This window comes from Echinops telfairi, unplaced genomic scaffold (genome assembly GCF_000313985.2).
Source record: "Echinops telfairi isolate 266 unplaced genomic scaffold, ASM31398v2 ScPeMD7_5592;HRSCAF=6446, whole genome shotgun sequence".
Lineage (NCBI taxonomy): Eukaryota > Metazoa > Chordata > Mammalia > Afrosoricida > Tenrecidae > Echinops > Echinops telfairi.
In genome coordinates, this window is record NW_022109491.1 from 28007956 (window position 1) to 28028704 (window position 20749).

General features: G+C 47.5%; 1 protein-coding gene and 1 long non-coding RNA gene across 4 annotated transcripts in view; both read right to left on the bottom strand.

Annotated features, from left to right (window-relative positions):
• Window positions 1-1668: 1668 nt before the first annotated feature.
• SNRPB (small nuclear ribonucleoprotein polypeptides B and B1) lies at window positions 1669-11932 on the bottom strand. The gene is made up of 7 exons (XM_030886984.2): window positions 11814-11932; window positions 8955-9106; window positions 6090-6201; window positions 5076-5228; window positions 3116-3254; window positions 2676-2801; window positions 1669-1816 (listed from the first exon to the last, which is right to left on the bottom strand). Exons 1-7 carry the CDS (start codon window positions 11814-11816, stop codon window positions 1779-1781), a joined length of 723 nt encoding a protein of 240 aa, XP_030742844.1. The 5' UTR covers window positions 11817-11932; the 3' UTR covers window positions 1669-1778.
• Window positions 11933-14774: 2842 nt separating this feature from the next.
• Window positions 14775-20749, bottom strand: part of LOC123522295 — a 7908-nt gene continuing 1933 nt past the window's right edge. For 2 of the 3 annotated variants that reach the window (XR_006680574.1, XR_006680573.1), the window contains 2 exons: window positions 19315-19441; window positions 14775-16476 (listed from right to left, as the gene is read on the bottom strand). This is a non-coding gene — a long non-coding RNA (uncharacterized LOC123522295). The remainder of the gene's footprint in view (window positions 16477-19314; window positions 19442-20749) is intronic. The other variant, XR_006680575.1, reaches the window with a different exon arrangement.

Consider the following 20749-nt stretch of genomic DNA (forward strand, 5'->3'; position numbering starts at 1 on the left):
CACTGCCACGGCGTCAATGGACTCTTAAAGGGCCCTAACAGTATTTCCAAGACTGTAAATCTTTCTGGGACAAGCTCTCACCTGTTTCCTGTGGATGGGTTGCTGGGTTTGAAGCTGACCCTGTGGCTAGCAGTCCAACACCTAACCCACATCAACATCAGGTCTCCTCAGACACAGATCAGTCATCTTCAGTTTACCATAAGGTGTCAAGAGGCCCAAGGAGCATGGCAACGCTGCAGGCAAAGCCCTGGGGGCAAGGGGTGGGGGTGAGGCAGGCTTGGGGCCTCCACACCTCTACCCAAAGGGAAGCAGGGACTTTTTGTAGCTGACAAAACTGGCATGGTACCAGGGCCCCAGACCGACAAGGCTACTCTAGCAAGTGTTAGATAAAAATGACAACAGCCAGAGTAGTCATATTTGGCCTTACAAAAGCCTGGCCCCCTACAATGGCTAAGAGGAAGATACAACAGCGTGGCTCTAAGGAGCTCTAGCGGCACAACATGAAACGCTTAGCTGCTTATCAGAAGGTTGGTGTTTCCAGCCTACAAGGCAGCTCCACGCAGAGAATCGAGCCTGATAACCTGCCCCAGGAACTAACTAGTGGTTCTGCTCCACAGGGGTCACTGTGCCTCAGTCAACCCGATATAGCACTGCTCCACCTCACTTACAAAGCTTCTGAGTGGAAACGGAGGTCCTACGACCTCAAAACTCAAGTAGCCTGTATGAGTGTCACACAAGGGGTGATCCCACCTGAATGAAATTCTAGCATCAGATTTATTGAATACATAACTAGGTCTCCAGTGCACTCAATGAGCTATCTAGTTTCCCTGTAAGGAATCAGTTCTTTTTAGTTGAAGCTTCCTCTTTTACTTTTATAACATCTGTGTTATATGTAATGTATGTAAACACAAACACAAAATGATTTAGCTATGTACTAAAAAAAAGTTCTATTTGGATTCATGGCAACTTTATATATAAACCAAACCCAAATCACTGCAATCCAGTCAATTCCTAGTCATACTGATTCTATTGTTTCCTCAACGATCAGTCTTGGCAGGAGGTAGCTTTGACTTTCTGCCCCCAAATGGCTGGTGGTCTGGCACTGCCAACTTCATGGTTAGAAGCCCAGTCCTAACCCACAGTGGCCCCAGGGTTACTCACCTTATGTAGGTGTCTTTACCTAAGGCTCCCCCCTCTATGTACAAACCTAACATAGACATCCTCAGAACATGAAAAGTGGCAACATACCACACGCCGACTCATACCTATTTTAAAGCCACGTCTCCTAACGTTTTGTATGTTCTTATATGAATGTGCTACATTCAGCAGTCCCCTAACTTCTTGGCCATCTTTAAGATAAATCAAAGTGAAAATGTTGGGGAAAAACATTAATTTTAACAATTATCATCTTGCTTTCTACTACTCACCAACAGTATGAGTTTAACAAATTCAAAGTCTCATCAAATTGTGATCTTTGCCTATTTGATGGGTGAAAATATCTCACTGTAGTTTTTTCTAATAATGAAGCGTATTTCTGAAAACATGTGATCAAAAACCCTTTCAAAAAGTAGGTGAGAAGAGTAGAATTACGTTTTCCAAAGTAATGCTGGATTCTATTTGCACACTGAATATACCAAAGACTTTCCTAAAAATAACCAGATACATTAATATTCTCTGAAGAATTTATTACAAACTGTCGTAGGCCACAAGGAAAATAAAAAGGACTATGTACAGCCTTACAGGAAACAGGAAGAGATCTGAGGAGGACCAAGATGAGTCTAGGGCCTTGGTGGGCGCATTCCCGGCGGAGGGGGTCCTGTAAGGGAAAGCAGAAAATCCCGTGAGACTCCATCAACTACAGCTTAACAAACAAACAGGTCTGTGGTAACTTGGCCCTGGGGAACAGGGCCCACGCCTCTGTAGAGCTACTTCCATAACTGTGGCCAAGGGTCAAAGGAGGCCTGAAGTAAGAGTAAGAAGTTTAGTCAGAGCCTGATCTGGAACTTGGATGCCCAACCCTGCTCCCACCTCCCTCACCCCGGGGGCTTTATCAAGTGAGATGGATACAGTGTATGTGCTAGCCGGGTATTTTCCTAGGACTGACTGGGCTCCTATGTTTATAAAACCTGAACTAGAAGCAAAGGGGTCACCAGATTGGCTAATGGAGTATTTAGGAGTATATCTTAGACTGGACTGGGCATCAAGACACTGAACTCTGCTAAGACTATTTTCTCATCCAAAAAACAGGGGACTGATCTGCCAGAATTTCTCAAAGGGGAGTGAATCAGATTCACAAAACCAATAGTAAAACCAAATAGATAGCTATTTCTAGAGCCACCTCCTACAAGTGTCACATGATCAAACCAAAGAGCATGAGGCAATTCTATCACCTTTCTTGGGGACCCTTCCCAATGCCCTGTGCCTTGAAGACACAGCCTGGGATGTTGAGAAGTGCCCTAAGCACTGCTCAGTGGGTTCTAAGAGAGGGTATGGCCAACTTTTAGAAATGCTTGTTCCTGCTTTCTTTTCTGGACAGTTTTCTTCTAAGACTCTCCTTTCCTAGGCTTCAGGCCTAAAAGCTCCAGAGGACATGTTCTAAATCCATTCTTCCCTCCAGTTTCCACGCCAGCAAGGCTCTAGGGAAGGGAGTCACAATCACCAATACAGATACTTACCTCGCATTCCTGGGGGAGGTGGCCGCATCCCTGGAGGGGGCATGCCCATCGGAGTCCCCCGTCCAGGGGGAATTCCCATTGGGGGACCCATGGGAGGCCTCATACCAGGAGGTGGGCCCATCATGCCTACAAATAAAAGGCCACAGAAGAGAGCTCAGGAGGGTTTTGAGAAGGCAGCAGGCGCCATAAAAGCTAACCATCAAGTGCTGAGACAGATGGGCCATTCCACCCTCCCAGCTTCTTTTAGCAAACTGGGATTTCAGCCAAAGAGCTGGAGCTCCCACTGACTCCTGTTCATGCCAATCAGCCGGCTGGATCTCAGAGTAATCCTGCTTAATTACACAACTCATCATCAGTTTCAGACAAGGTTACATCTCATCATAAATCCAGCTAGGGCAACGTGTTATCAATTAGCATGAGTCTCTTTCTGGGAGGCTCACCTGGAGGGGGTGCCCCTCGACCCATAGGTGGTGGAGGACCTGCACGGCCGGGTGGATACTGGGTCGGGGCCCCTGCAATACTGGCTGTGGCAGCGGCGGCAGCAGCAGCAACAGTGCCTCTTCCTTGGGGAGTCATCACCTAGGAAAGTGCAGTGTAATGAATCGCCCCCTGCTCTTCCCCATTTTGATAAAGAAACAGTAAAAATGCCAAACCCCCTCTTCTCAAGCTTTCATACAGCTTTAAACCCCCTATCCAAAAGCTCTGCCTAGAAAGATCAGGCTCGAATGCCCAATCTCCACCTTCTACACACATACCTCACACAAGGATCCAATTAAATGAGGAACCTACATTTTCATAGCCAACTGACAAGAGGGTCCCAAAACCCTCCCCAGAAAATTGATTCTGATAGTGACCTTATACAGGGTCTCCAAAACTGCACATCTTTACAGCAACGGCCAGCCTCCCCTTTCTCCAGCAGAGCAGCTGGGAGCTTTAAACTGCCTTGTGGTTAAGTTGCCCCAAATGTTGCTGTGGAATCACTTTGCTAACTGGCTGCTGTACATTTTTATGATCTCTTTATTTTAATACCGTCAGTATCATTATGAGGACAAGCCACAAAGTGTTGCTATTATAGACACTTTTATCAAACAAAAATATAAAAACATGAAACTATTGTTTCGACAGTCACCAGAAGTCCAGACATTTCTGAATGCTGTCTAACACCTCCCTGAAGAAGTAAGTCTGTGCTCTCCACTGATACCAGACTGAAAGGATAATTTGGGGATCCTTGAGGGACTCAAACAGCTGTTCCTTTACACTGTTTCCAGTTGGGGGACAAAAAGTCTTAAGGGCAAGATCAGGGCTGGAGGGTGGAAGGCTAAGGTTTCCCAGTGAAAGTCCCTCTGTGTGGTGCTCACAGAAAGAGACGGCACTCGGCAAAGGCATAAAATGCCTCCACATGACTTCCCTGGCCCCTTTCTCACCTACTCGGCTTCAATTTCCTGAAAACTTCCGAAGAAGTAGTCATCCTGTATCCTTTAGGAAAACCTATCAAGATTATCCTTTGGAATCCCAAACTACAGCTGCCACAACCTGAGCTGACCGCTGCTGTGACGTGAACTGGCCCAGGGGATACCCTTGAAGGTTCTTTGACTGGACCTTGTTCTTGGGATTGTATTGGTAAATCCAAGACTCATCCCTGCTGAGAAAACTGTTATATAAAAGCACACCCCCCTTTGTTTCGATCCTGTTGAACCAGACTGGTGGTGCCAATCTGAGCTAACTGGTCTTCTCACTGTGCTTTTGGCATCCATCAAGCCAAAATGCTTGCTCAAAACAGAAACTGCCAAACTGTGAGACTCACAACTTCAGTACTATTGCAGCAACTGGAATTCTCGTCTACTTCAACCAGCTTCTACCTACATTTGTCCAGGTTGACAATCTTCCACCGACTCACCTCTGGGTTCTTCCCAGCCTTCCTTAAAATACTTACTCCATCCCCAAACTGTCCTATAAGCTTGTTACAAAGTTCCAATTATTTGGGGGAAATGTCCACTTGCATTTGGTTAAGAATTTTACATTAGCCGTCATCTTGAAATAGGTTTTCCCATGGCACAACAAATACCTTTTTCTGAAGGTGCTTGAATGAGCCTAAGACAAGCGTATAACTGAGATAACTTGTGTGCAGTTTCTAATGATGGCAGAGAAATGTTTAAACACAGCTTGTTTGGAATATACCTATGCATGCTTAAACTGGAACCTTTATAGCAATACTCTGTGACTCACCTTTGTATAACGACAAATTTACCTTTTCACAGTTGATACTAAAGGCCACAAACAAAATACAAAGAAATACTGAGAGCCCGAAAGTCAAAGGATGGTCATTCTGGTCACTTCAAAAACTGGAGGCCCTCTACGGCCTCTTTCAAAGACTACAGGTTGGTACTTCCCCCAACTCACCTGCTGGGACGGACCACCAACTCCACGGACTGGACCAGCAAGTCCTGCAGGAGCTTGGGGCATTGGAACACCCGCTGGAATTCCTCTGCCAGCTGCCCTCCCGATCCCTGGGCCTCCAGCAGCTCCAGCAAGTGGGACTCGGGCAATGCCGGTCTGAAAAAGAAAGCAACCTGCTTAGATGCTCAGTGGTCTTGAGAACTGGAAGTGCAAGGGGGCTCCAGCCAGCTCATGGGGGAAATGGAATTAAAAGATGTGGGAAAAATATTCGCATGCACTTTGGAAATACCATTTCATGCTTACAGAGCATGAAAATCGGCTCTCTCCACCCATTTGTGCTAAAACCACTATTTCTCTTCTGTATAAGGTTCTGTGCCTAGCAGTCACCAAGAATCAGCCTAGAAGAGCCTGGTAAGTCTACAGAAGCATGCCTCAACTCAACCACTTATGTGCATGCCTATGAAAATCAAGGCAGGAGCAAAGGGCCAGGGCCCCCATTCAAATGGTGCAGTTGATAAGCATTAAACCTAATAAAGAGACAAGTTCAGTGCCGGCTTTGACCCTCATTGGCCAAGTGAGCATGAGTAAATTAGCCCAAGAGGCTCCGACAGTTTTCCTGAGCTACAAAAGATGTGGTTATGGCGAAAATCATACAGGATCATAATGGGCTTCAAATAAATTAGCCAATTCATACTGGAAATAGGTACCACGTCTCATAATGAAGGCTATTGCTTTGAAGCAGAAACATCTGAGAGCATTCCTTTCAGTATGTGTCATGAGAAAAACTGCAATGTAAACCCTAAACCCACTGCCACTGCGTCCATTCTGCCTCAGAGAAGGAATTCCTCCTTGGGGTTTTTGGAGATTCAATCTGTGTAAGTGCCCAGACTCTTCTGGGTTTGAACCCAAGCCTGTTACCAGAGGCTGCCTGTGAGGAAACAGAGATCCCAACACCGAGCCTCAGAGGGCCTCCCGGAAGGCGCCCTGGCCTCTCACTGGCACCCTGTGCTGACTTACATCTTTGGGAGGAGGCCCCTCCACCGTCATTGAGACCAGGTTCTCTCCTCGAAGCAGCACCAGGCCAAGCACTCGCTTCTCTTCTCTTTCTGCTTGCTTAGAGTTCTTCGGCCTGAAGAAAGATTTAGAAGAAACAAAAAAACACAAAGTCAGAGAGAAAGGAAAGTTTGGCCCCACCTGCTAAGGAACATCCAGATTTGCTCTTCACATCTCTTGACCAAAGAACACTCACTACCACTGTGATTCACAGCCACCCCATCAGACAAGGTAGAAGAGCCCCTTTGTGTTTATGACACTTTAAATCTTTATGGAAGTCGACACGTTCCTCTTCTTCCCATGGTGAAGCTGGTGGGATCGAATCTAAGGTCTTTTGACTAGCAGCGCAGTGCATAGCCCAAGACGCCATCATCTTTCCGCAAACTGACTTGGCAAGAGCTCTATGACAGCTCTATGACGTCACAGGACCTGGTTCTTTGGTTTAGGAGGTCTGTCTAGTCACGGCGTCACGAGAATCAGGTTAGTGCTTCTGTTCTACCTCCTGGTTGATCGTGTAGAGCCTGGGGTCTTCAAAGCTTGCAAGTGGCCAGCCATTGGTCTCCTTATATTTGGAACATCAGAGGACGATCAGGAACAGGAGGAGAACATGGAATAGGTGGCAAACTGTCTCCATGAACTGCCTCCTTTCTTCCGAGACTGGAAGAACTGCATGGTAACCAGAAGCCAGTAACGACCATTCTGATCAAAGATTCCATCTCAGAATCCTGCTCAGAAGGGGGAAACGCAGAATAAAACTCCTAATTCTGTGGACTCCAAACTGACTTTTTAGAGCCATAAAGGGTAACTGAACCCCTAGAAACAATTGCCACCAGATGTTTAACCTCAAAATAAAAATATTCCCACAAGTCATCTTAAATCCAAACATTACTTCAGCCTAACTAGTTACAAAAAAAAGGTCTACCTTGAGCATCATGCATTTATACAAACTATTTACAACGGACGAAATTAACAGTGACTTGAAAGATTAGACAAACCTTAAAGCACAATGAGTTCATGGTAAGGAAGGTGGAACAACTCAGAAAAAAGTGACTGATTGCATAACTTGAAATATAATCAGTGTCACTGAACTGCGTATTTACAAACCGTTTAATTGGTATACGTTTTGCTATGCAGAGTCTCAACAACAAACTGGGGGGTGGGACCCAGCCCTGGCTCAAGGCATTCACACAGCATCCTCTTCCATCTGTCAAGTTTTCTTTGCTGTCACTGTAACTTCCTGTTCGCATAAATCGAAATCCAAGCCCAACCCACTGCTACTGAGTTACTCCCAACTCCTAGTGAACCTTTATGGGTTTCTGACACTGTAAGTCCTGACAGAAGCAGACAGACTTGTTTTGCTCCCATAGAGCAGCTGGGGGTTTAAACCAGTGGCCGCCAGTTAACCGTCTAATGCTTCTTAGACAGGGGCCCTCCTTCAGCATACTCACTCACTGCCACCGAGTGGATGTCAGCTCATAGCAACCCTCTCTGGTGGCAGCACGAACAATTAATTTCCAAGCCACCAAACCCAATTCCACGTTACGGCCTTCTAGTACCAAGTCAACCCCACAGGCCTATACTGCTCCTCACATCAGAGAGAGAAGCCATAAACGAAAGGGCAACTGACTGCACGAAGATAGCACAGCTGCTCTGCTGACACAGCCAGTCCAGGAAAACCAGGGCACGGGTGAGAACTGGAACCACCGAACGTGACGGGCACACAGACCAGACGACAAAAAGGAAAGACAATGCCAACACGCCCAGTTTCAAGAAAGGTATCTGAAGGTCTCATTTTGATATTTTCTATTAATGGTAGATTGTGCTACTTCGGCATTTGGGGCCTCTATTTTTGGCTTATGTGTATTTTGAATTTCTAAAATATGAGCAGGCATCATCCTTTTCATTACAGAGAAACTAAAAAGCCCTTCTGGGAATTTAATTTTTTTTCTCATTAAGCCTTTCAATCTTTTAAAGGCATATTTTCCCATATTTTTTTTAAAAAGAAATCAACTTTATGTAAGAAACATAGGAGACTTTGGGGAGTAGTTCTACATTGACGTCCAACCTGCCCAAGGTGTGGCTGGCACTGCACAGTCCATCCCTACAGCATCTCTGCCCTGTACCCCATGGTTTAAAGCCACAGAAGAAACCGCGCGCCCAAAGGGAATCAAAGGGGTTCATCACCACAGTATGTAATGCAATCTCTTTGGGCCTCCACATACCTCAGATTGATAGAGGTTAGACTATCTTTGAATGAGCCTGCAGCTCAAGCTCTGGGAATCTTTGGGCAAGAGAGCCACCCAGTGACTTGGGAAATTGTAGTAAAGTAGAAAATGTCTCCCAGCATTTTTATAAATTCCAACAAAAATCGTGACCACAAACCCACTGGAGCAGCTCAGCACTTACGCTGAAGAGGGTCAAAGGCGTCTTAAAGAAGTTTCAGACCAGGCTGCAGTGGGAAAGCCTATCAGGCTACAGCTTTACAAAGAGGCACTGAGGTCAAAAAGCCAAGCTCTCCTCCCCCTTACACACCTGTGGGGAGAACATGAGAACCCTTTATCCCAGTACCCAGGGGCAGCCAAAGTAGAGAGAGGGGAAAAAAACCTGCCAACCCCCTTACAACTTTTACTTTATAAGATTTAGAACACAAGACTGGCTGGACTAAGGTGAATTTTTTTGTGGCTGATGTCCTCACATAAAGCTGCCCTCAAAAAAGAGAGCCACGGGGAGGAATAGGCTGGCTACATCAACACCTGTCACCTGGCCCACCCACTCAACTTCTTCCTCCCCAGTGCCACTGATTCACCCCTGCCCCAGTTTCCTCCTCACTTGATCTTCCGGAACTCATCACAGTCACAGAGGATCAAGTTCATGTGTTTGTCGAACGCCTTGAAGGTGCCAATGAAGATGCGACCATCTTGCAGGATGCACCTCATCCTGTAGTCGATGTGCTGCAGCATCTTGCTGCTCTTGCCGACCGTCTGCAAAGAGAAACCAGCAGAGATGAGTCTCCAGTGGGTTTTGATCCACACCCCCTCAGCGCTTCCTAAACTTCGGCCATGCCGTTTTTTATCCACGGATCTATCTTTCTTGACAAGTCTCGGCTTTTCCTGCCACCCCTCCCCTGGAATTCTTGTATGCCAACTGGTTTTCATGCTAGATCACTGCCCGCTGCTCTACTATTCTCTTCCTTAAAACCAGTTTCTCATAGGTTATAACTGCCTTAACACGGTACTATGAGTCCAAATCAAGTCACTGGTCGCGAGTTTGAGGTTTGTATTTGGGGGGGCATTTTGTGCCATGGTTTTCTGGAGTGAGAATAAACAGGATCCCCAAACTAATCAAACCCACCCAAACTAGAGACAAAGGCATGTGCCACGGTGCAAGTTATAGTGTGTGGCAAGTGCTCTGGACAACCAAATCCCATTAAAAAGACCGAGCAAAGGAGAACTGGGATGGTCCTTAAGGAGGCAGAAATTTAATCATCAAGAAGCTTGACATCAGAAAAGAGCTGACACTCCTAAGAGGCAAAAACATGAGAACTTCTCAATTCAAGAATTTGTTATTGTGCCTCCAAGCCTGCCTCTGGGTGAGGTAAGCTTTCTAAGGGCCAGGGTGCTAGTCAATTGAATATACAATGGCCTTTATGAATACTGTACATACTAGCGTATACGCCGAGTTTTCCAGCACATTTTTATGCAGGTTTTGTGGCAAAACTAGGTGCATCGGCTGATAGTCGGGTTGGCTTATACTTGAGTATATACAGTAGCTTTGTTTTGTTATACAGTTGACCGTGAAAAACACAGATTTTAACTTCCTGATACTATTTTGGTGAGTTCTGAGTATCCACTTAAGAGGCTGAGTGTTGCTAATTATGAGCAGTTTGTCTCTCCTCAGGCAAAAGTGAAATACTAGCAGTATTTGTGCCCACTGTAATAGCGACAGGGGGGAAATCTGCATGTCAGTGGTCCCACACAGCTGAAATCTGTTCAAGGCTCAATGCATATAACTTTGCCACAAAAGGAAAGAATAAAAAACAAAGAACTTGCTACACCTATTTCTAAATTAGCCCAATCATCATCAGGTCTTATCCAATGTAGCTTTGATAAAATAAAAGTCTTTGTGGCAATTACACAATTCTTTTAAATACATTTAACTGTTGAATTGTATGGCATGTAACTTCTATGTCATGAAATCTGTTAAAAAAATTTTTTTAAATAAAATTTTACCCTGATGATCCCAATGAGAGCCAAGGGCTCCAGGCAGTTGTATTTCTCTCCAGAAACACATGGCCTAGCATTTGATCTGCACACCAGCCTCTAACAGTCTGAATGAGGTGGCCCAACGCTAACTCATCCAATTATTGAGTGAGTGCCCCCTCTATACCAGGCTCAGGCAAAGGCAAGTTTCAAATCTATAAATGTATAGAATGTATACATCAGAACCCTGACTCTGCCAGTCCCTCTCCCATCCTGAAGGCCGCTGGGGATGTGCTTCTTCAGTTACCCCCTTCTGGGACTATTCCCACCAGAACGAGCTGAGCCTTTGTGGAAACATTCAGTGATCCTTCCACCGTGTATCACGAAAAACACCGATCATTCGTTGTCTCACCTACTCTTTGTCATGGATCCGTGATGAATTAATTCTACTTTAGAGGTGAAGGCTGGGAGGGAGTACAGGCGATTTGGCCTGTCTCACACATGGGAAACAGGGCCCAAGTAGTATGCCTTTCTTTCCAGCAAAGCTCTAAACAATGTCCCAACAGGTTCCCACCTTCCAGCCTCACTCACCCCTGACGGAGCAGCTACAGTGGCTTTCCCCAGGGCGTTCGTTCATACCAGCGTTGGTCCAAACCACTTTGTGACATGCTCCATCACAAGGATCAAGAATAGCACACAGGTCTTCATGATCCAGTCTCTGGCTAAGACCACCCTCCTCCCTCCTTTCCACTCCAGGAACTCCAACCTCAACCACGCCCCATTGTATCCATCCTTCTATCTATAAGAATATCCATCCTTCAGGCACCCGCTCAAGAAGCCTCCACCACAAGAACCGTGCCCCGCCCCTCCATCCACGCCGTTCCTTTGACCTAACCCTAAAACACCGCACTGCACTGTGATGTTGTGTCCCAAGGCGGTAAATAGACTTGGTTCTGCAACTCAAGAGTCCGGAGCACTCAAGACGGAAACACATAAACGCTGAGCAAGTTCAATTCGCCTTCCAAGCATTCTCAGTCACCGCCCGTTGCCTCTTCCCCATTCATTGGACCAAGGAAGACTCCGGTTTTCGGCCACAAGCTCCACTTCCCCCTCTCTCTGCAGCCCACCCCAGCTCGCTGGTCTTTTTCCTAAGTCCGAGCCTTTTCTTAAGTCCACCAAGGCATTCCCTGCGATTCTACTGCCTGGGCATACAACTACCTATTCAGCAAAAGCTTATTTAGTGCCCACTGGGTGCCTGGCACTGTAGCTGGGGACGCGGTGCTTCTCTCGGCCCCGCCGAGGGTCCCGAGCGATCACCCCTGATTCTGGCCTTCCCTTTCATCCCCGCCCAAGGACCCGGATACGGGTGTCTTCTGCCCAGACCAAGCTGCGGCCTTCACCGCCTTGCGGGGCGCCAAGCCACCGTTTCCACCCGCCATCTCTGCAACACACACAGGAGACCCCAAGCTACCGGCCCGCGAACTCTTACCATGGTGGCGGTTCTGATGGCTCAGATTCTCCCCGGATTCGCCTCAGCAGAGGCCTAGACGGCCCTCAAGAATCGGATTCCCGCCGCCGCTAACGGAAATACAGCCTCCGGCAAAAGGCGCTCGGGTAACGCTACTTCCGGTCCTGGCTACCGGAAATGCAGCCTTCGGCAAAGGCGCTCGGGTAACGCTGCTTCCGGTCCTGGCTACCGGAAATGCAGCCTTCGGCAAAGGCGCTCGGGTAACGCTACTTCCGGTCTTGGCGTAGCTTACTTCCGGTCCCGGTGTTTGCTTACTTCCGATCCCGGCGCTTCCGTTCCGTACTCTGCTGTTTTGGAAGCTTAGCGGGGGGCCTTGGGTTCTGCGCGCTAACATCCAACCATTCATCTTTCAGTTTTACTGAGAGCCTTGAGATCCTCTCGGGACACCTTCCCTCCTTAGATCCGTGTACGATCTGCTCCGCCCCCTGCTTACCTCCCTTTCTTCACCTCCCAAGCCTATACTTCTTCCTTGTCCTCTAGCCACATTGTGTCCCTTGCATTCCTTTGAACATCTTGAGATTCTGACCCAACTCGTTGATCTTTGCTGTTGGTGAGCCTGTTACCTAGGCATGGCATTGTTCATGCCTCAGCTCCTTCAGAACTTAAGCTCAAATAACAGTGCCATGCTTATCCCATTGAAAAGCAACCCTTTGCACCCACCGCAGCTCCTATCCCAGCTTTATTTTTCTCCTTAGATTTGTCATCTGAACACTCCAACAGAAATCCGGTAGTAGGCTGTGGGAGAAATATGTGGCAGTAGGTTTTGCGACAGGAAAGTAAGCTGGATTCTTCCACCCCTTTTCAAACTCGGGTGACTTTAAGGTTACGTCCCCAAGCCAACCACACCTGCGCCCAGTTAACTTTAAACGTGATGGCATTTTACAGTAAACTATGTCATTTTAAATTTCATCAGAAAGTCACAGGGATGGTTCTACCCTGCCTTAGAGGATCTCTGAGCCAGAATTGAATAGATGGCAGTGATTTTAGTTTGGAGTTTTGCAGGATTTTTTTTTTTTAGTTCCATTCCTTTGCCCTGAAGCATTCAGCATTTGGCCAGCTCAGAGTGGACACATGAACACGAGTAGACCAGCTATCTGTAATCTCAAGCTAAACCCAAAGCAAGATCATCCCAGCACACTTGGATCTGAGGAACTGGCTACCCAGCACATGTGTATCATTCCATAAGTGGAGGTGCCCCACCCAAAAGCTTTTGATGTAGATTCCATTTGGAACTTGTGGGGCACACCCAAATTAATGTAACCCGTGGATTCAATTCCCAGAATTCTCCACTTTCATAAATACACATCATGTCCTTCCCCTTTAAACTCCATTAAAAACCTCTTCTCTTCATTGTTAGGAGTCCTGGAGGTGTAGTGGTTCTGCATTGGGTTGCAAGGTCAACAGTTCACTACCAACAACTCCACTGGAGAAAGATGAGATGTGGCTTTCTAGTCCTCGGAGAGTTCCTGTCTCTGAAACCCACAGGGCAGTGCCACCCTGTCACCATGAGTTGGAAGCGATTTGATGGCAATGAGATTTCCCTTTCTTTCATCCTTTGTTCAGCGAGATGTGGTCTGTGTGGCATTGGGCCCCTCCATGACTCACCTTGCCAGGTGCCTCTCGATCCAGTAAGCTTTTCCACATCTCCCTTTGCAAGGTGCTTCTCTCATCTTTTGGCTTGCTCCCTAAACTTGGCTCCCTGCTTTATTTGCAAGGAACCTTGCAAGCTTACTCCTTTAGCAGTTTCTGTAAATATTACAACCTTGGTTATCCACAAGGAGCACTATTGGCTTAATGGATTAGGTATTGTACTGCTGACAGCAAAGACAGCAGTTCAAACCCACTGGTCATTCCACCAAAGAAAGATGGTGCTATCTGCCCCAATAAAACCCTAAGGGGCAGTTCTACTCAGTCCAAGTAGCAATCAATTGACTCCACTGCACAGAGGAACACTAACTATTTTTATTTTATTTATACCCACACACTAGAATCTAAGTTCCACAAGGGCAAGGATTTTTGCATATTGCCCACAGTTACATTGCCAAGTCCCCAAGGTGAACTTTCAACTTTCTCCTCCATTCATTATGCTGCTGCCACACTGATCTTAGCATTGGGCTCTCATTAAGGACAGCAGTTCAAACTCATCAGACACCCTGAGGGGAAAAGATGAGGTTTGCTGCTCCCATAAAGGTTAAGAAACCTTCCAGCTCACTGAGTTGAAACTGACTTGATGGTGGGGGGGAGGGGGCTGTTTGTTTTCAGTTACCCTCCAGTTCTTCATCTCCGCTCCCAGACCGCTCCTCAGAGAGGCTTTTCCTGACCATCAGCCAAAGCGGTCCCCCATCACTCTCAGCCCTGGTTCCAGCTTTTTCTTTTCTTTTTTCATGTCAATTATCACTTTACTCTTACATTGTCTCCTTCCTCATTTGGTTCCTGGTCCATCAATCCTAAGAGGGAACAAGGAGCCCTGGCTGCCAACCAAGAGATCAGTCATTCACTCACCGACTGCTCCGTGGGAGAAAGTCTGTATCCATAAGGATTACAGAAACCTTAAGGGGGCCGTTCTACTCTGTCCTGTAGGGTCTCTGGGATACAATGAATTCTTGAATGTGGGTTTTCTACCCATAGTCTCTGTAATTCCCACCAAACAACCCTTTCTTGGTGGGTCTGGGTGAGGTAAGGTGGGGGAAAACACAGACAGGATTCAGTTGTGACTGTTAACAGGGTTAACAATTTTGTTAACAAAAAAACAAACTGGCTGCCATCGAGTCAATGCTCATAGAGATCCCCTGTGGGTTTCTGAGACTGTGATTGTTCATGGGAGTGAAAAGCTCAGTCTCTCTCCCACCAAGCTGCTGGTGGTTTCGAACTGCCGACCACGTGGATCGCAGCTACATGTGTAACCACTACCCCAGGGCTCTTAATTTATATTACATGTAAGTAAAATGTTGCCCAAGCTAGTTAGAAATGGTTGTAGCAGTACATAGACAGGGAACTTGGATTTCCAGGCCAGATTCAAGAGGCGGTGGAAGGAAGGCTATTACTGCTGATGTCAGGGGGATCTTGGAGGAAAGCAGAGAACAGCAGAAAGGTGTATAAAAGGAAAAAAACTGAAATGAAGTGTGTCTTTCTTCCAAATTCTTGCCCATGCTCCCTGTCCCTGGACAGCTTCTGTTCTTTGTCCTCTGGCGTGTGAGGCGGGACTTGCAGTTAAAACAATGGCCACACTCACTACAAACAAAACTTCTCAAAGGCATGTGTCTTCTGATGTCTGAGGAGGTTTGATTCTAGAGAAAGCAGAGTTTCCCAAACTCATTTAGCCTACCAGACTTACATTTTCTTCTCGTCTTCAATGCCCCAAGACTACTGGCAATCCCCCTTACCGCCCACCCCACTCCTGATTGTTCCAGAGCCCCACCGGGGGCAACAGCGTGGGAATCACTGGGCTAAGCCTCAGCCACACGCACTGTAATCACAGGGTTTGCTCTAGTGAACCCGCTGATGTCCAATGAGGTTTTGCTTAATCCTGAAGTCTTGCCCGCACTGCTTGCACACATAGGGCTTCTCCCCGGAGTGTGTCCTCTGGTTCAGAAGGAGGCCTGACTTCTGGGTAAAGCCTCGGCCACACACACTGCATACATGTGGCTTCTCCCCCGAGTGTGTCCTCTGGTGAATGATGAGATTTGAGATGCGGCTAAAGTCTCGGCCACACTCCTTACATGCATATGGCTTTTCCTCTGAGTGTGTCCTCTGGTGCAGAAGGAGGACTGACTTCTGGGTAAAACCTCGGCCACACACACTGCACACATGTGGCTTCTCCCCGGAGTGTGTCCTCTGGTGTCTGATGAGAAGTGATATGCGCCTAAAGTCTCAGCCGCACTCCTGACACGCATATGGCTTCTCCTCTGAGTGTGTCCTCTGGTGCATAACCAGGCCTACTTCTGGCTGAAGCCTCGCCCGCACTCCAGGCACAAGTACGGCTTCTCCCCGGAGTGTGTCCTCTAGTGTGTGATGAGATTTGACTTGCGGTTGAAGCCTCGCCCACACTCCTTACACACATGTGGCTTCTCCCCTGAGTGTGTCCTCTGGTGTCTGAGGAAATTCGACTTGAAGGTGAAGCCTCGCCCGCACTCACTACAAATATAGGGTTTCTCCCGGAAGAGGGACCTCTGCTTTGTGATGAGCTTTGGTTTCAGGCCACAGTCTGGTCCATCCTCTGCAGAGGTGAGTGCTCCAAATCTTGAGGTTTCGAAGTTCTTCAACCCCTTGTCTGTTTCCACAGAGCTCACCCTTGGGGCTGAGTTGGGCCGTATTCCTACCACTGTGTTGCCTTCTCTGGGGCTTCGTGAGGGTCTCTGGGGTGGCCTGGAGAATGCCCTTGACATCTCTCTCTCCCACAAACGTGTCGAGACATCTTCTCTCTCTGTGTTCCCACTCCTGCAGCTCTGAGGAGACTCCTGCTGCTCCAGCTGCTTCTGAGGCCCTGGGCTGGACCCCCAAGGATGGAGGTGATGTTCTACACAGAAGCCTGGGAAGAGCTGACGCTCACGCTGGCTGAGGAACTGCTGACAGGAGAGAGTCAGGAGGCGGGAGGCAGAGGGGTCGATTCCTGGCTCTGGATCTGCTGAAGAGAGAGTCTTCCATTAGCATAGCCATAATGGGTTGGCTGGGCTGTTCCGCCTTCTCTTAGGACACATATTATCTTACTGGTGGAGCCACCGGTGACAACAACAGTGAAAGTGCTTGCCCCCCAACTGAAACGGACAAGGCTGCTAATCTGCTCCCCAAAGGCCACAGCCTTGACATCCCTACTGAACAGTTGGAGTCACTGAGCATTAGGATGCACTCAATGGCAAGGAACAACGCAATGCTTCTCACCAAGGATTCACTTATATAACATTTCTACAAATGCCGTGCACATGGGAGCCCTGGTGACACAGTGGTTAGAGGACTTGACCGCTAACTAAAAGGTCAGTGGTTCCACAGGGGAAAGATGTGGCAGTCGGCTTCTGTGAACCCTTACAGCCTTGGAACTGCACCCTATGGAGCAGATGTCAGTTTGGGTGTTATACTACAGATGATCCATAACCAAGCCCTACAGTATGCTAGCCCGGCTAGAGACTGGCTTCTGCCTGGCCTACGGCTTCTACTATGGTGAGCCCTTTTCTTCTGCTAACCCCTCTTTTCAATCACCTCGCATGCATGTGAGGAATGGATGGGCTGGATGATGGGTGCTGGCAATGAATACTGAATGTACTACAACTGCCCAAAGAAGTTTGGCAGTTCCTGTCTGGGAGAAAGTACAGCCAGAATGCTTGTTAGAAGCCAGGATGGCAAAAGTGTTATCAGGAGGAACCAGTCCCTGGAGCAGGACACCCTGCTTGGTGAGTGAGTAGAGGGTCAGTGGAAAAGAGGGCCCTCCACAAGCTGGAATGAAACCATGGTGGCAACAATGGGCTCAAGCCTGGCAGAGATGGTGAGGGTGGTGCAGGATCAGGCAGTGTTTAGTGCTGGTGTCCACAGGGTCCTACAAGGGGGCACTGAAAAAAAAAGAAAAATGCTCCACTGAGGGAGCTTTCATAGTACACGTCCCATTAGGCGAGCATTGAGCAACTCACTCTGAGTTAGTGCACCCAGTGGCATTGCCTGGGAAGGTTCTCTCTGGTCACTCATAATTGGAAACCATTTCTATGATCAATGTGGAAATCTCCTTCATGACTTTTCTTATTACAAAAGGGGATTGATAGAAAAAGTCACTTAGGGTGACAGCCTTCCCAATGTAGGATACAGGATATACATGAAAATGACAACAACAACAACAAAAAGAAAATGGCATCTAAACTTGTCCAACACAGGGGTGGGGGTGGGGAAGAGGAATAAGGATCAGGATCAGCCCAAAGTGGATTCCCATTGATTCCAACTCCTAAGTGAACCTAAACAAACAACCAAACTCACCTTCAAGTCGATTCTGACTCATAGTGGCTCTATAGGATAGGGTAGAACTGGCCCCATGGGCTAACTCATAGCGGCTCTATAGGACAGGGTAGAACTGGCCCCATGGGCTGACTCATAGCGGCTCTATAGGACAGGGTAGAACTGGCCCCATGGGCTGACTCATAGTGGCTCTATAGGACAGGGTAGAACTGGCCCCATGGGCTGACTCATGGTGGCTCTATAGGACAAGGTAGATCTGGCCCCATGGGCTGACTCATAGCGGCTCTATAGGACAGGGTAGAACTGGCCCCATGAGTTTCTGAGACTGTAATTCTTTATGAGAGTAGAAAGCCTCATCTTTTTCTGGTGGAGCAGTTGGTGATTTCAAACTGCTAACCTTGTAGCTGGCTGCCCAACAGGTAACCTAATACATCACCAGAGCCCCTACTCATAACTCATAACTGAATGTAGTAGATTCACGGGGCCCTTCTAGTCATAATTTCTGATGTGATGTATTACAGTTCTGAACTGTGTGTCTGAGGCTATATTCCCATTTTGGAGGGTGTCCTCTGCTATACAAATGGACAGGATTAGGGTGTGACTGCAGTAGAAGGTGCAAACCAAGCAAAATCCTTTATTTCCCTGGGGGCATCTTTAAGATCACTTTAGTAAAGGCTGTGACTTAAAACACCATCCTTCATTTTCCTTGTGGGTATATGGTTAAGTGAAAGACAGTCCCGCCCTGATCAAACCACTTCTCAATATAGGAACACCTGGGATACAGAGAAAAATCACGGGGACATTTGGAAGGGCACCTCCAAGACTTCTGTCTGAAGTGGCAGAGGCTGCAGGGACTAGATGAACCAGAGACTCAGAGGAGCAGCAGCAAGACTATCCTGCTAGGCCGGCTCCTTATCTGGCCTGAGGCTCTGAGACTGGGAGACAGAGCTGCCTGGCCCACAGAGGCAGAAGCCAAAGAACCACGTGGCTGAGAGGCTGGGGACCAGAACAAAGTTTGGTTTCTGGCATAAAAGTGTTGCTGAGGACCAATGACTGTATCCTTACTGTTTGCTGATCCTGACTCGTGGCGACCTATTAACTTCCCTAAAATATCCCCTTAATTGTGAGTGTTGTCTGTGAGTTCTCCGTGGCCCCTGCATCGAATGATCCGAGCCGGCATCACAGCAGAGTGCCGTGGGAGATGTCAGAATAGGGAAAGAAGGATGGCGTGAGGAAGCATGTCTGACCCCTGCCTCGTGGCAGTAGGAAAGCCAGAGGAAGGCAGCGATAGCCTTGATGCCGCTTATGGCAATAACAACCTATAGGATAGAGTAGAACTTCCTCATAGCATTCCCAAGGCTGTAAATCTTATGGAAGCAGACTGCCACCTCTTCTCCTGCACAGTGCGTGGTGGCTTCACACTGCTGAGTGCTTCACCACGGTGCCACCAGGGCTCCTCTGGCACTTAGTAGGTGGTCAGTAAACACCTGCTGCATTATTATAAAGGAAAAAGAGAGTTTATCCTCACCCAAGGAGAGCAGATCCCTGTACACCTCCAGCATGACTTCTCTGTGGAGGTTCTTCTACTCAGAGCTCAGCCTCTCCCATTCGGCCTCCGTGAAGACCACTGTGACGTCCTCGAATGTCACCGGCTCCTGGAATAAGGAATGATTCAATGCTCAGCACAGCACCATCAACTTCCCCATCGAGAGGCGTTTAACTGGTGGTCCTAGAGTTTGGATCTGAAGAAGCTCATCAATTTCCACAGATTTTATCACAGAGCCAAGCAGGTTAACGGTCATGTCCAGGAGAATTGAAAGTGTTAAGCACTGGACTTTACCTTAAATACATCTGTTCCAGATTAAAAAACCCACTGTCATCTCATCGAGTTGGTGCTAATAGCCACTGTATAGGTGTGGGTTTCCGAGACTGTAACTCTTTAAGGAGCAGAAAGCTCCATCTTTCTGCCAGGGAATGGCTGGTGGTTTCGAACTGCTGACCTTGCAGTTTGCAGCCAGACGGGCAACCACTATGCCACCAGTTGCAGATTAAAGGAACTGAAATGCTCCTTTGGACTTAAAGCAGTAATTCAAGAAAGTGACGTTGGGAATGCATGATGAAAGAGCTAGACAGGTCAGACTAGAAAACAAAAGGCCCGATGGGGTTGGGTTTATGCAAGGCATAAAGGATGGTGTAGACTTAAAGGAGAAGATGGGAGGAAACTTCAACTGTAGAGAAAAGAGGGAGTGACGAGGTCAGTTAGCTAAGTGGGGTCTATAACATCACCACTTTTCTTTATGTATTTCAGTAACCTTTTCTAGTGAAGTCCCCAGCACGTCACCAATTATGTAAATCAGTACTTCACAGATGCAAAACACTTGGCAAAAAAAGGCAGTAACCCTGCACAAAAAGGACATTTACAGATAACAATATTTCAAAAGAAAAACAGACACTTTAGTTAAAGTGGAGTCGGTTCTGACTCACGGTGACCCTGAAGGATGGAGCAGACCTGCCTCGAGGGTTTCCACGGCTGTAGCACATATGGAAGCAGACAGTCGGAGCTTTCCTCACAGAGAAGGTAATAGGTTCCAATCACCAACCATTCCGTTAATGCCGAAATGCTTGGTCAGTTCAAACCACAGTTAACAGCCAAATGAATCCTTGGATGCCACTGTGACCTCATGCTAATGGTCTCTCCCATCTAGATATGTCTGTCTCTTTGTGTTAGTCTTGTCCCTGAAGACTTAATAAAAAAGTCACCTTGCAGTTGGCATCCTGAAGGGATACAGAAAAGCCCTTAAATTGTAGCCACTGTGTCAGAAGCTAGAAAGCCCAGGAGGTTTCCCAAGTTCATGGTTGGCATCTGAAGGGATAACCAACCCCCAAACCAAATGCATTGCCACCGAGTGGATGTCCAGTCAAAGTGACTCTACATGATAAGGCAGAGCTGACCCTGGGTGTCG

Excerpts from the sequence above, each read along its gene's own strand:
- SNRPB (XM_030886984.2), bottom strand. Across the intron at positions 6,202-8,954 it reads GATGAGTTCCGGAAGATCAA|GCCGAAGAACTCTAAGCAAG; the intron begins GTGAGGAGGAAA and ends ATCTTTCTTCAG. Across the intron at positions 1,817-2,675 it reads ACCTCCCCCAGGAATGCGAG|GACCCCCTCCGCCGGGAATG; the intron begins GTAAGTATCTGT and ends TTTCCCTTACAG.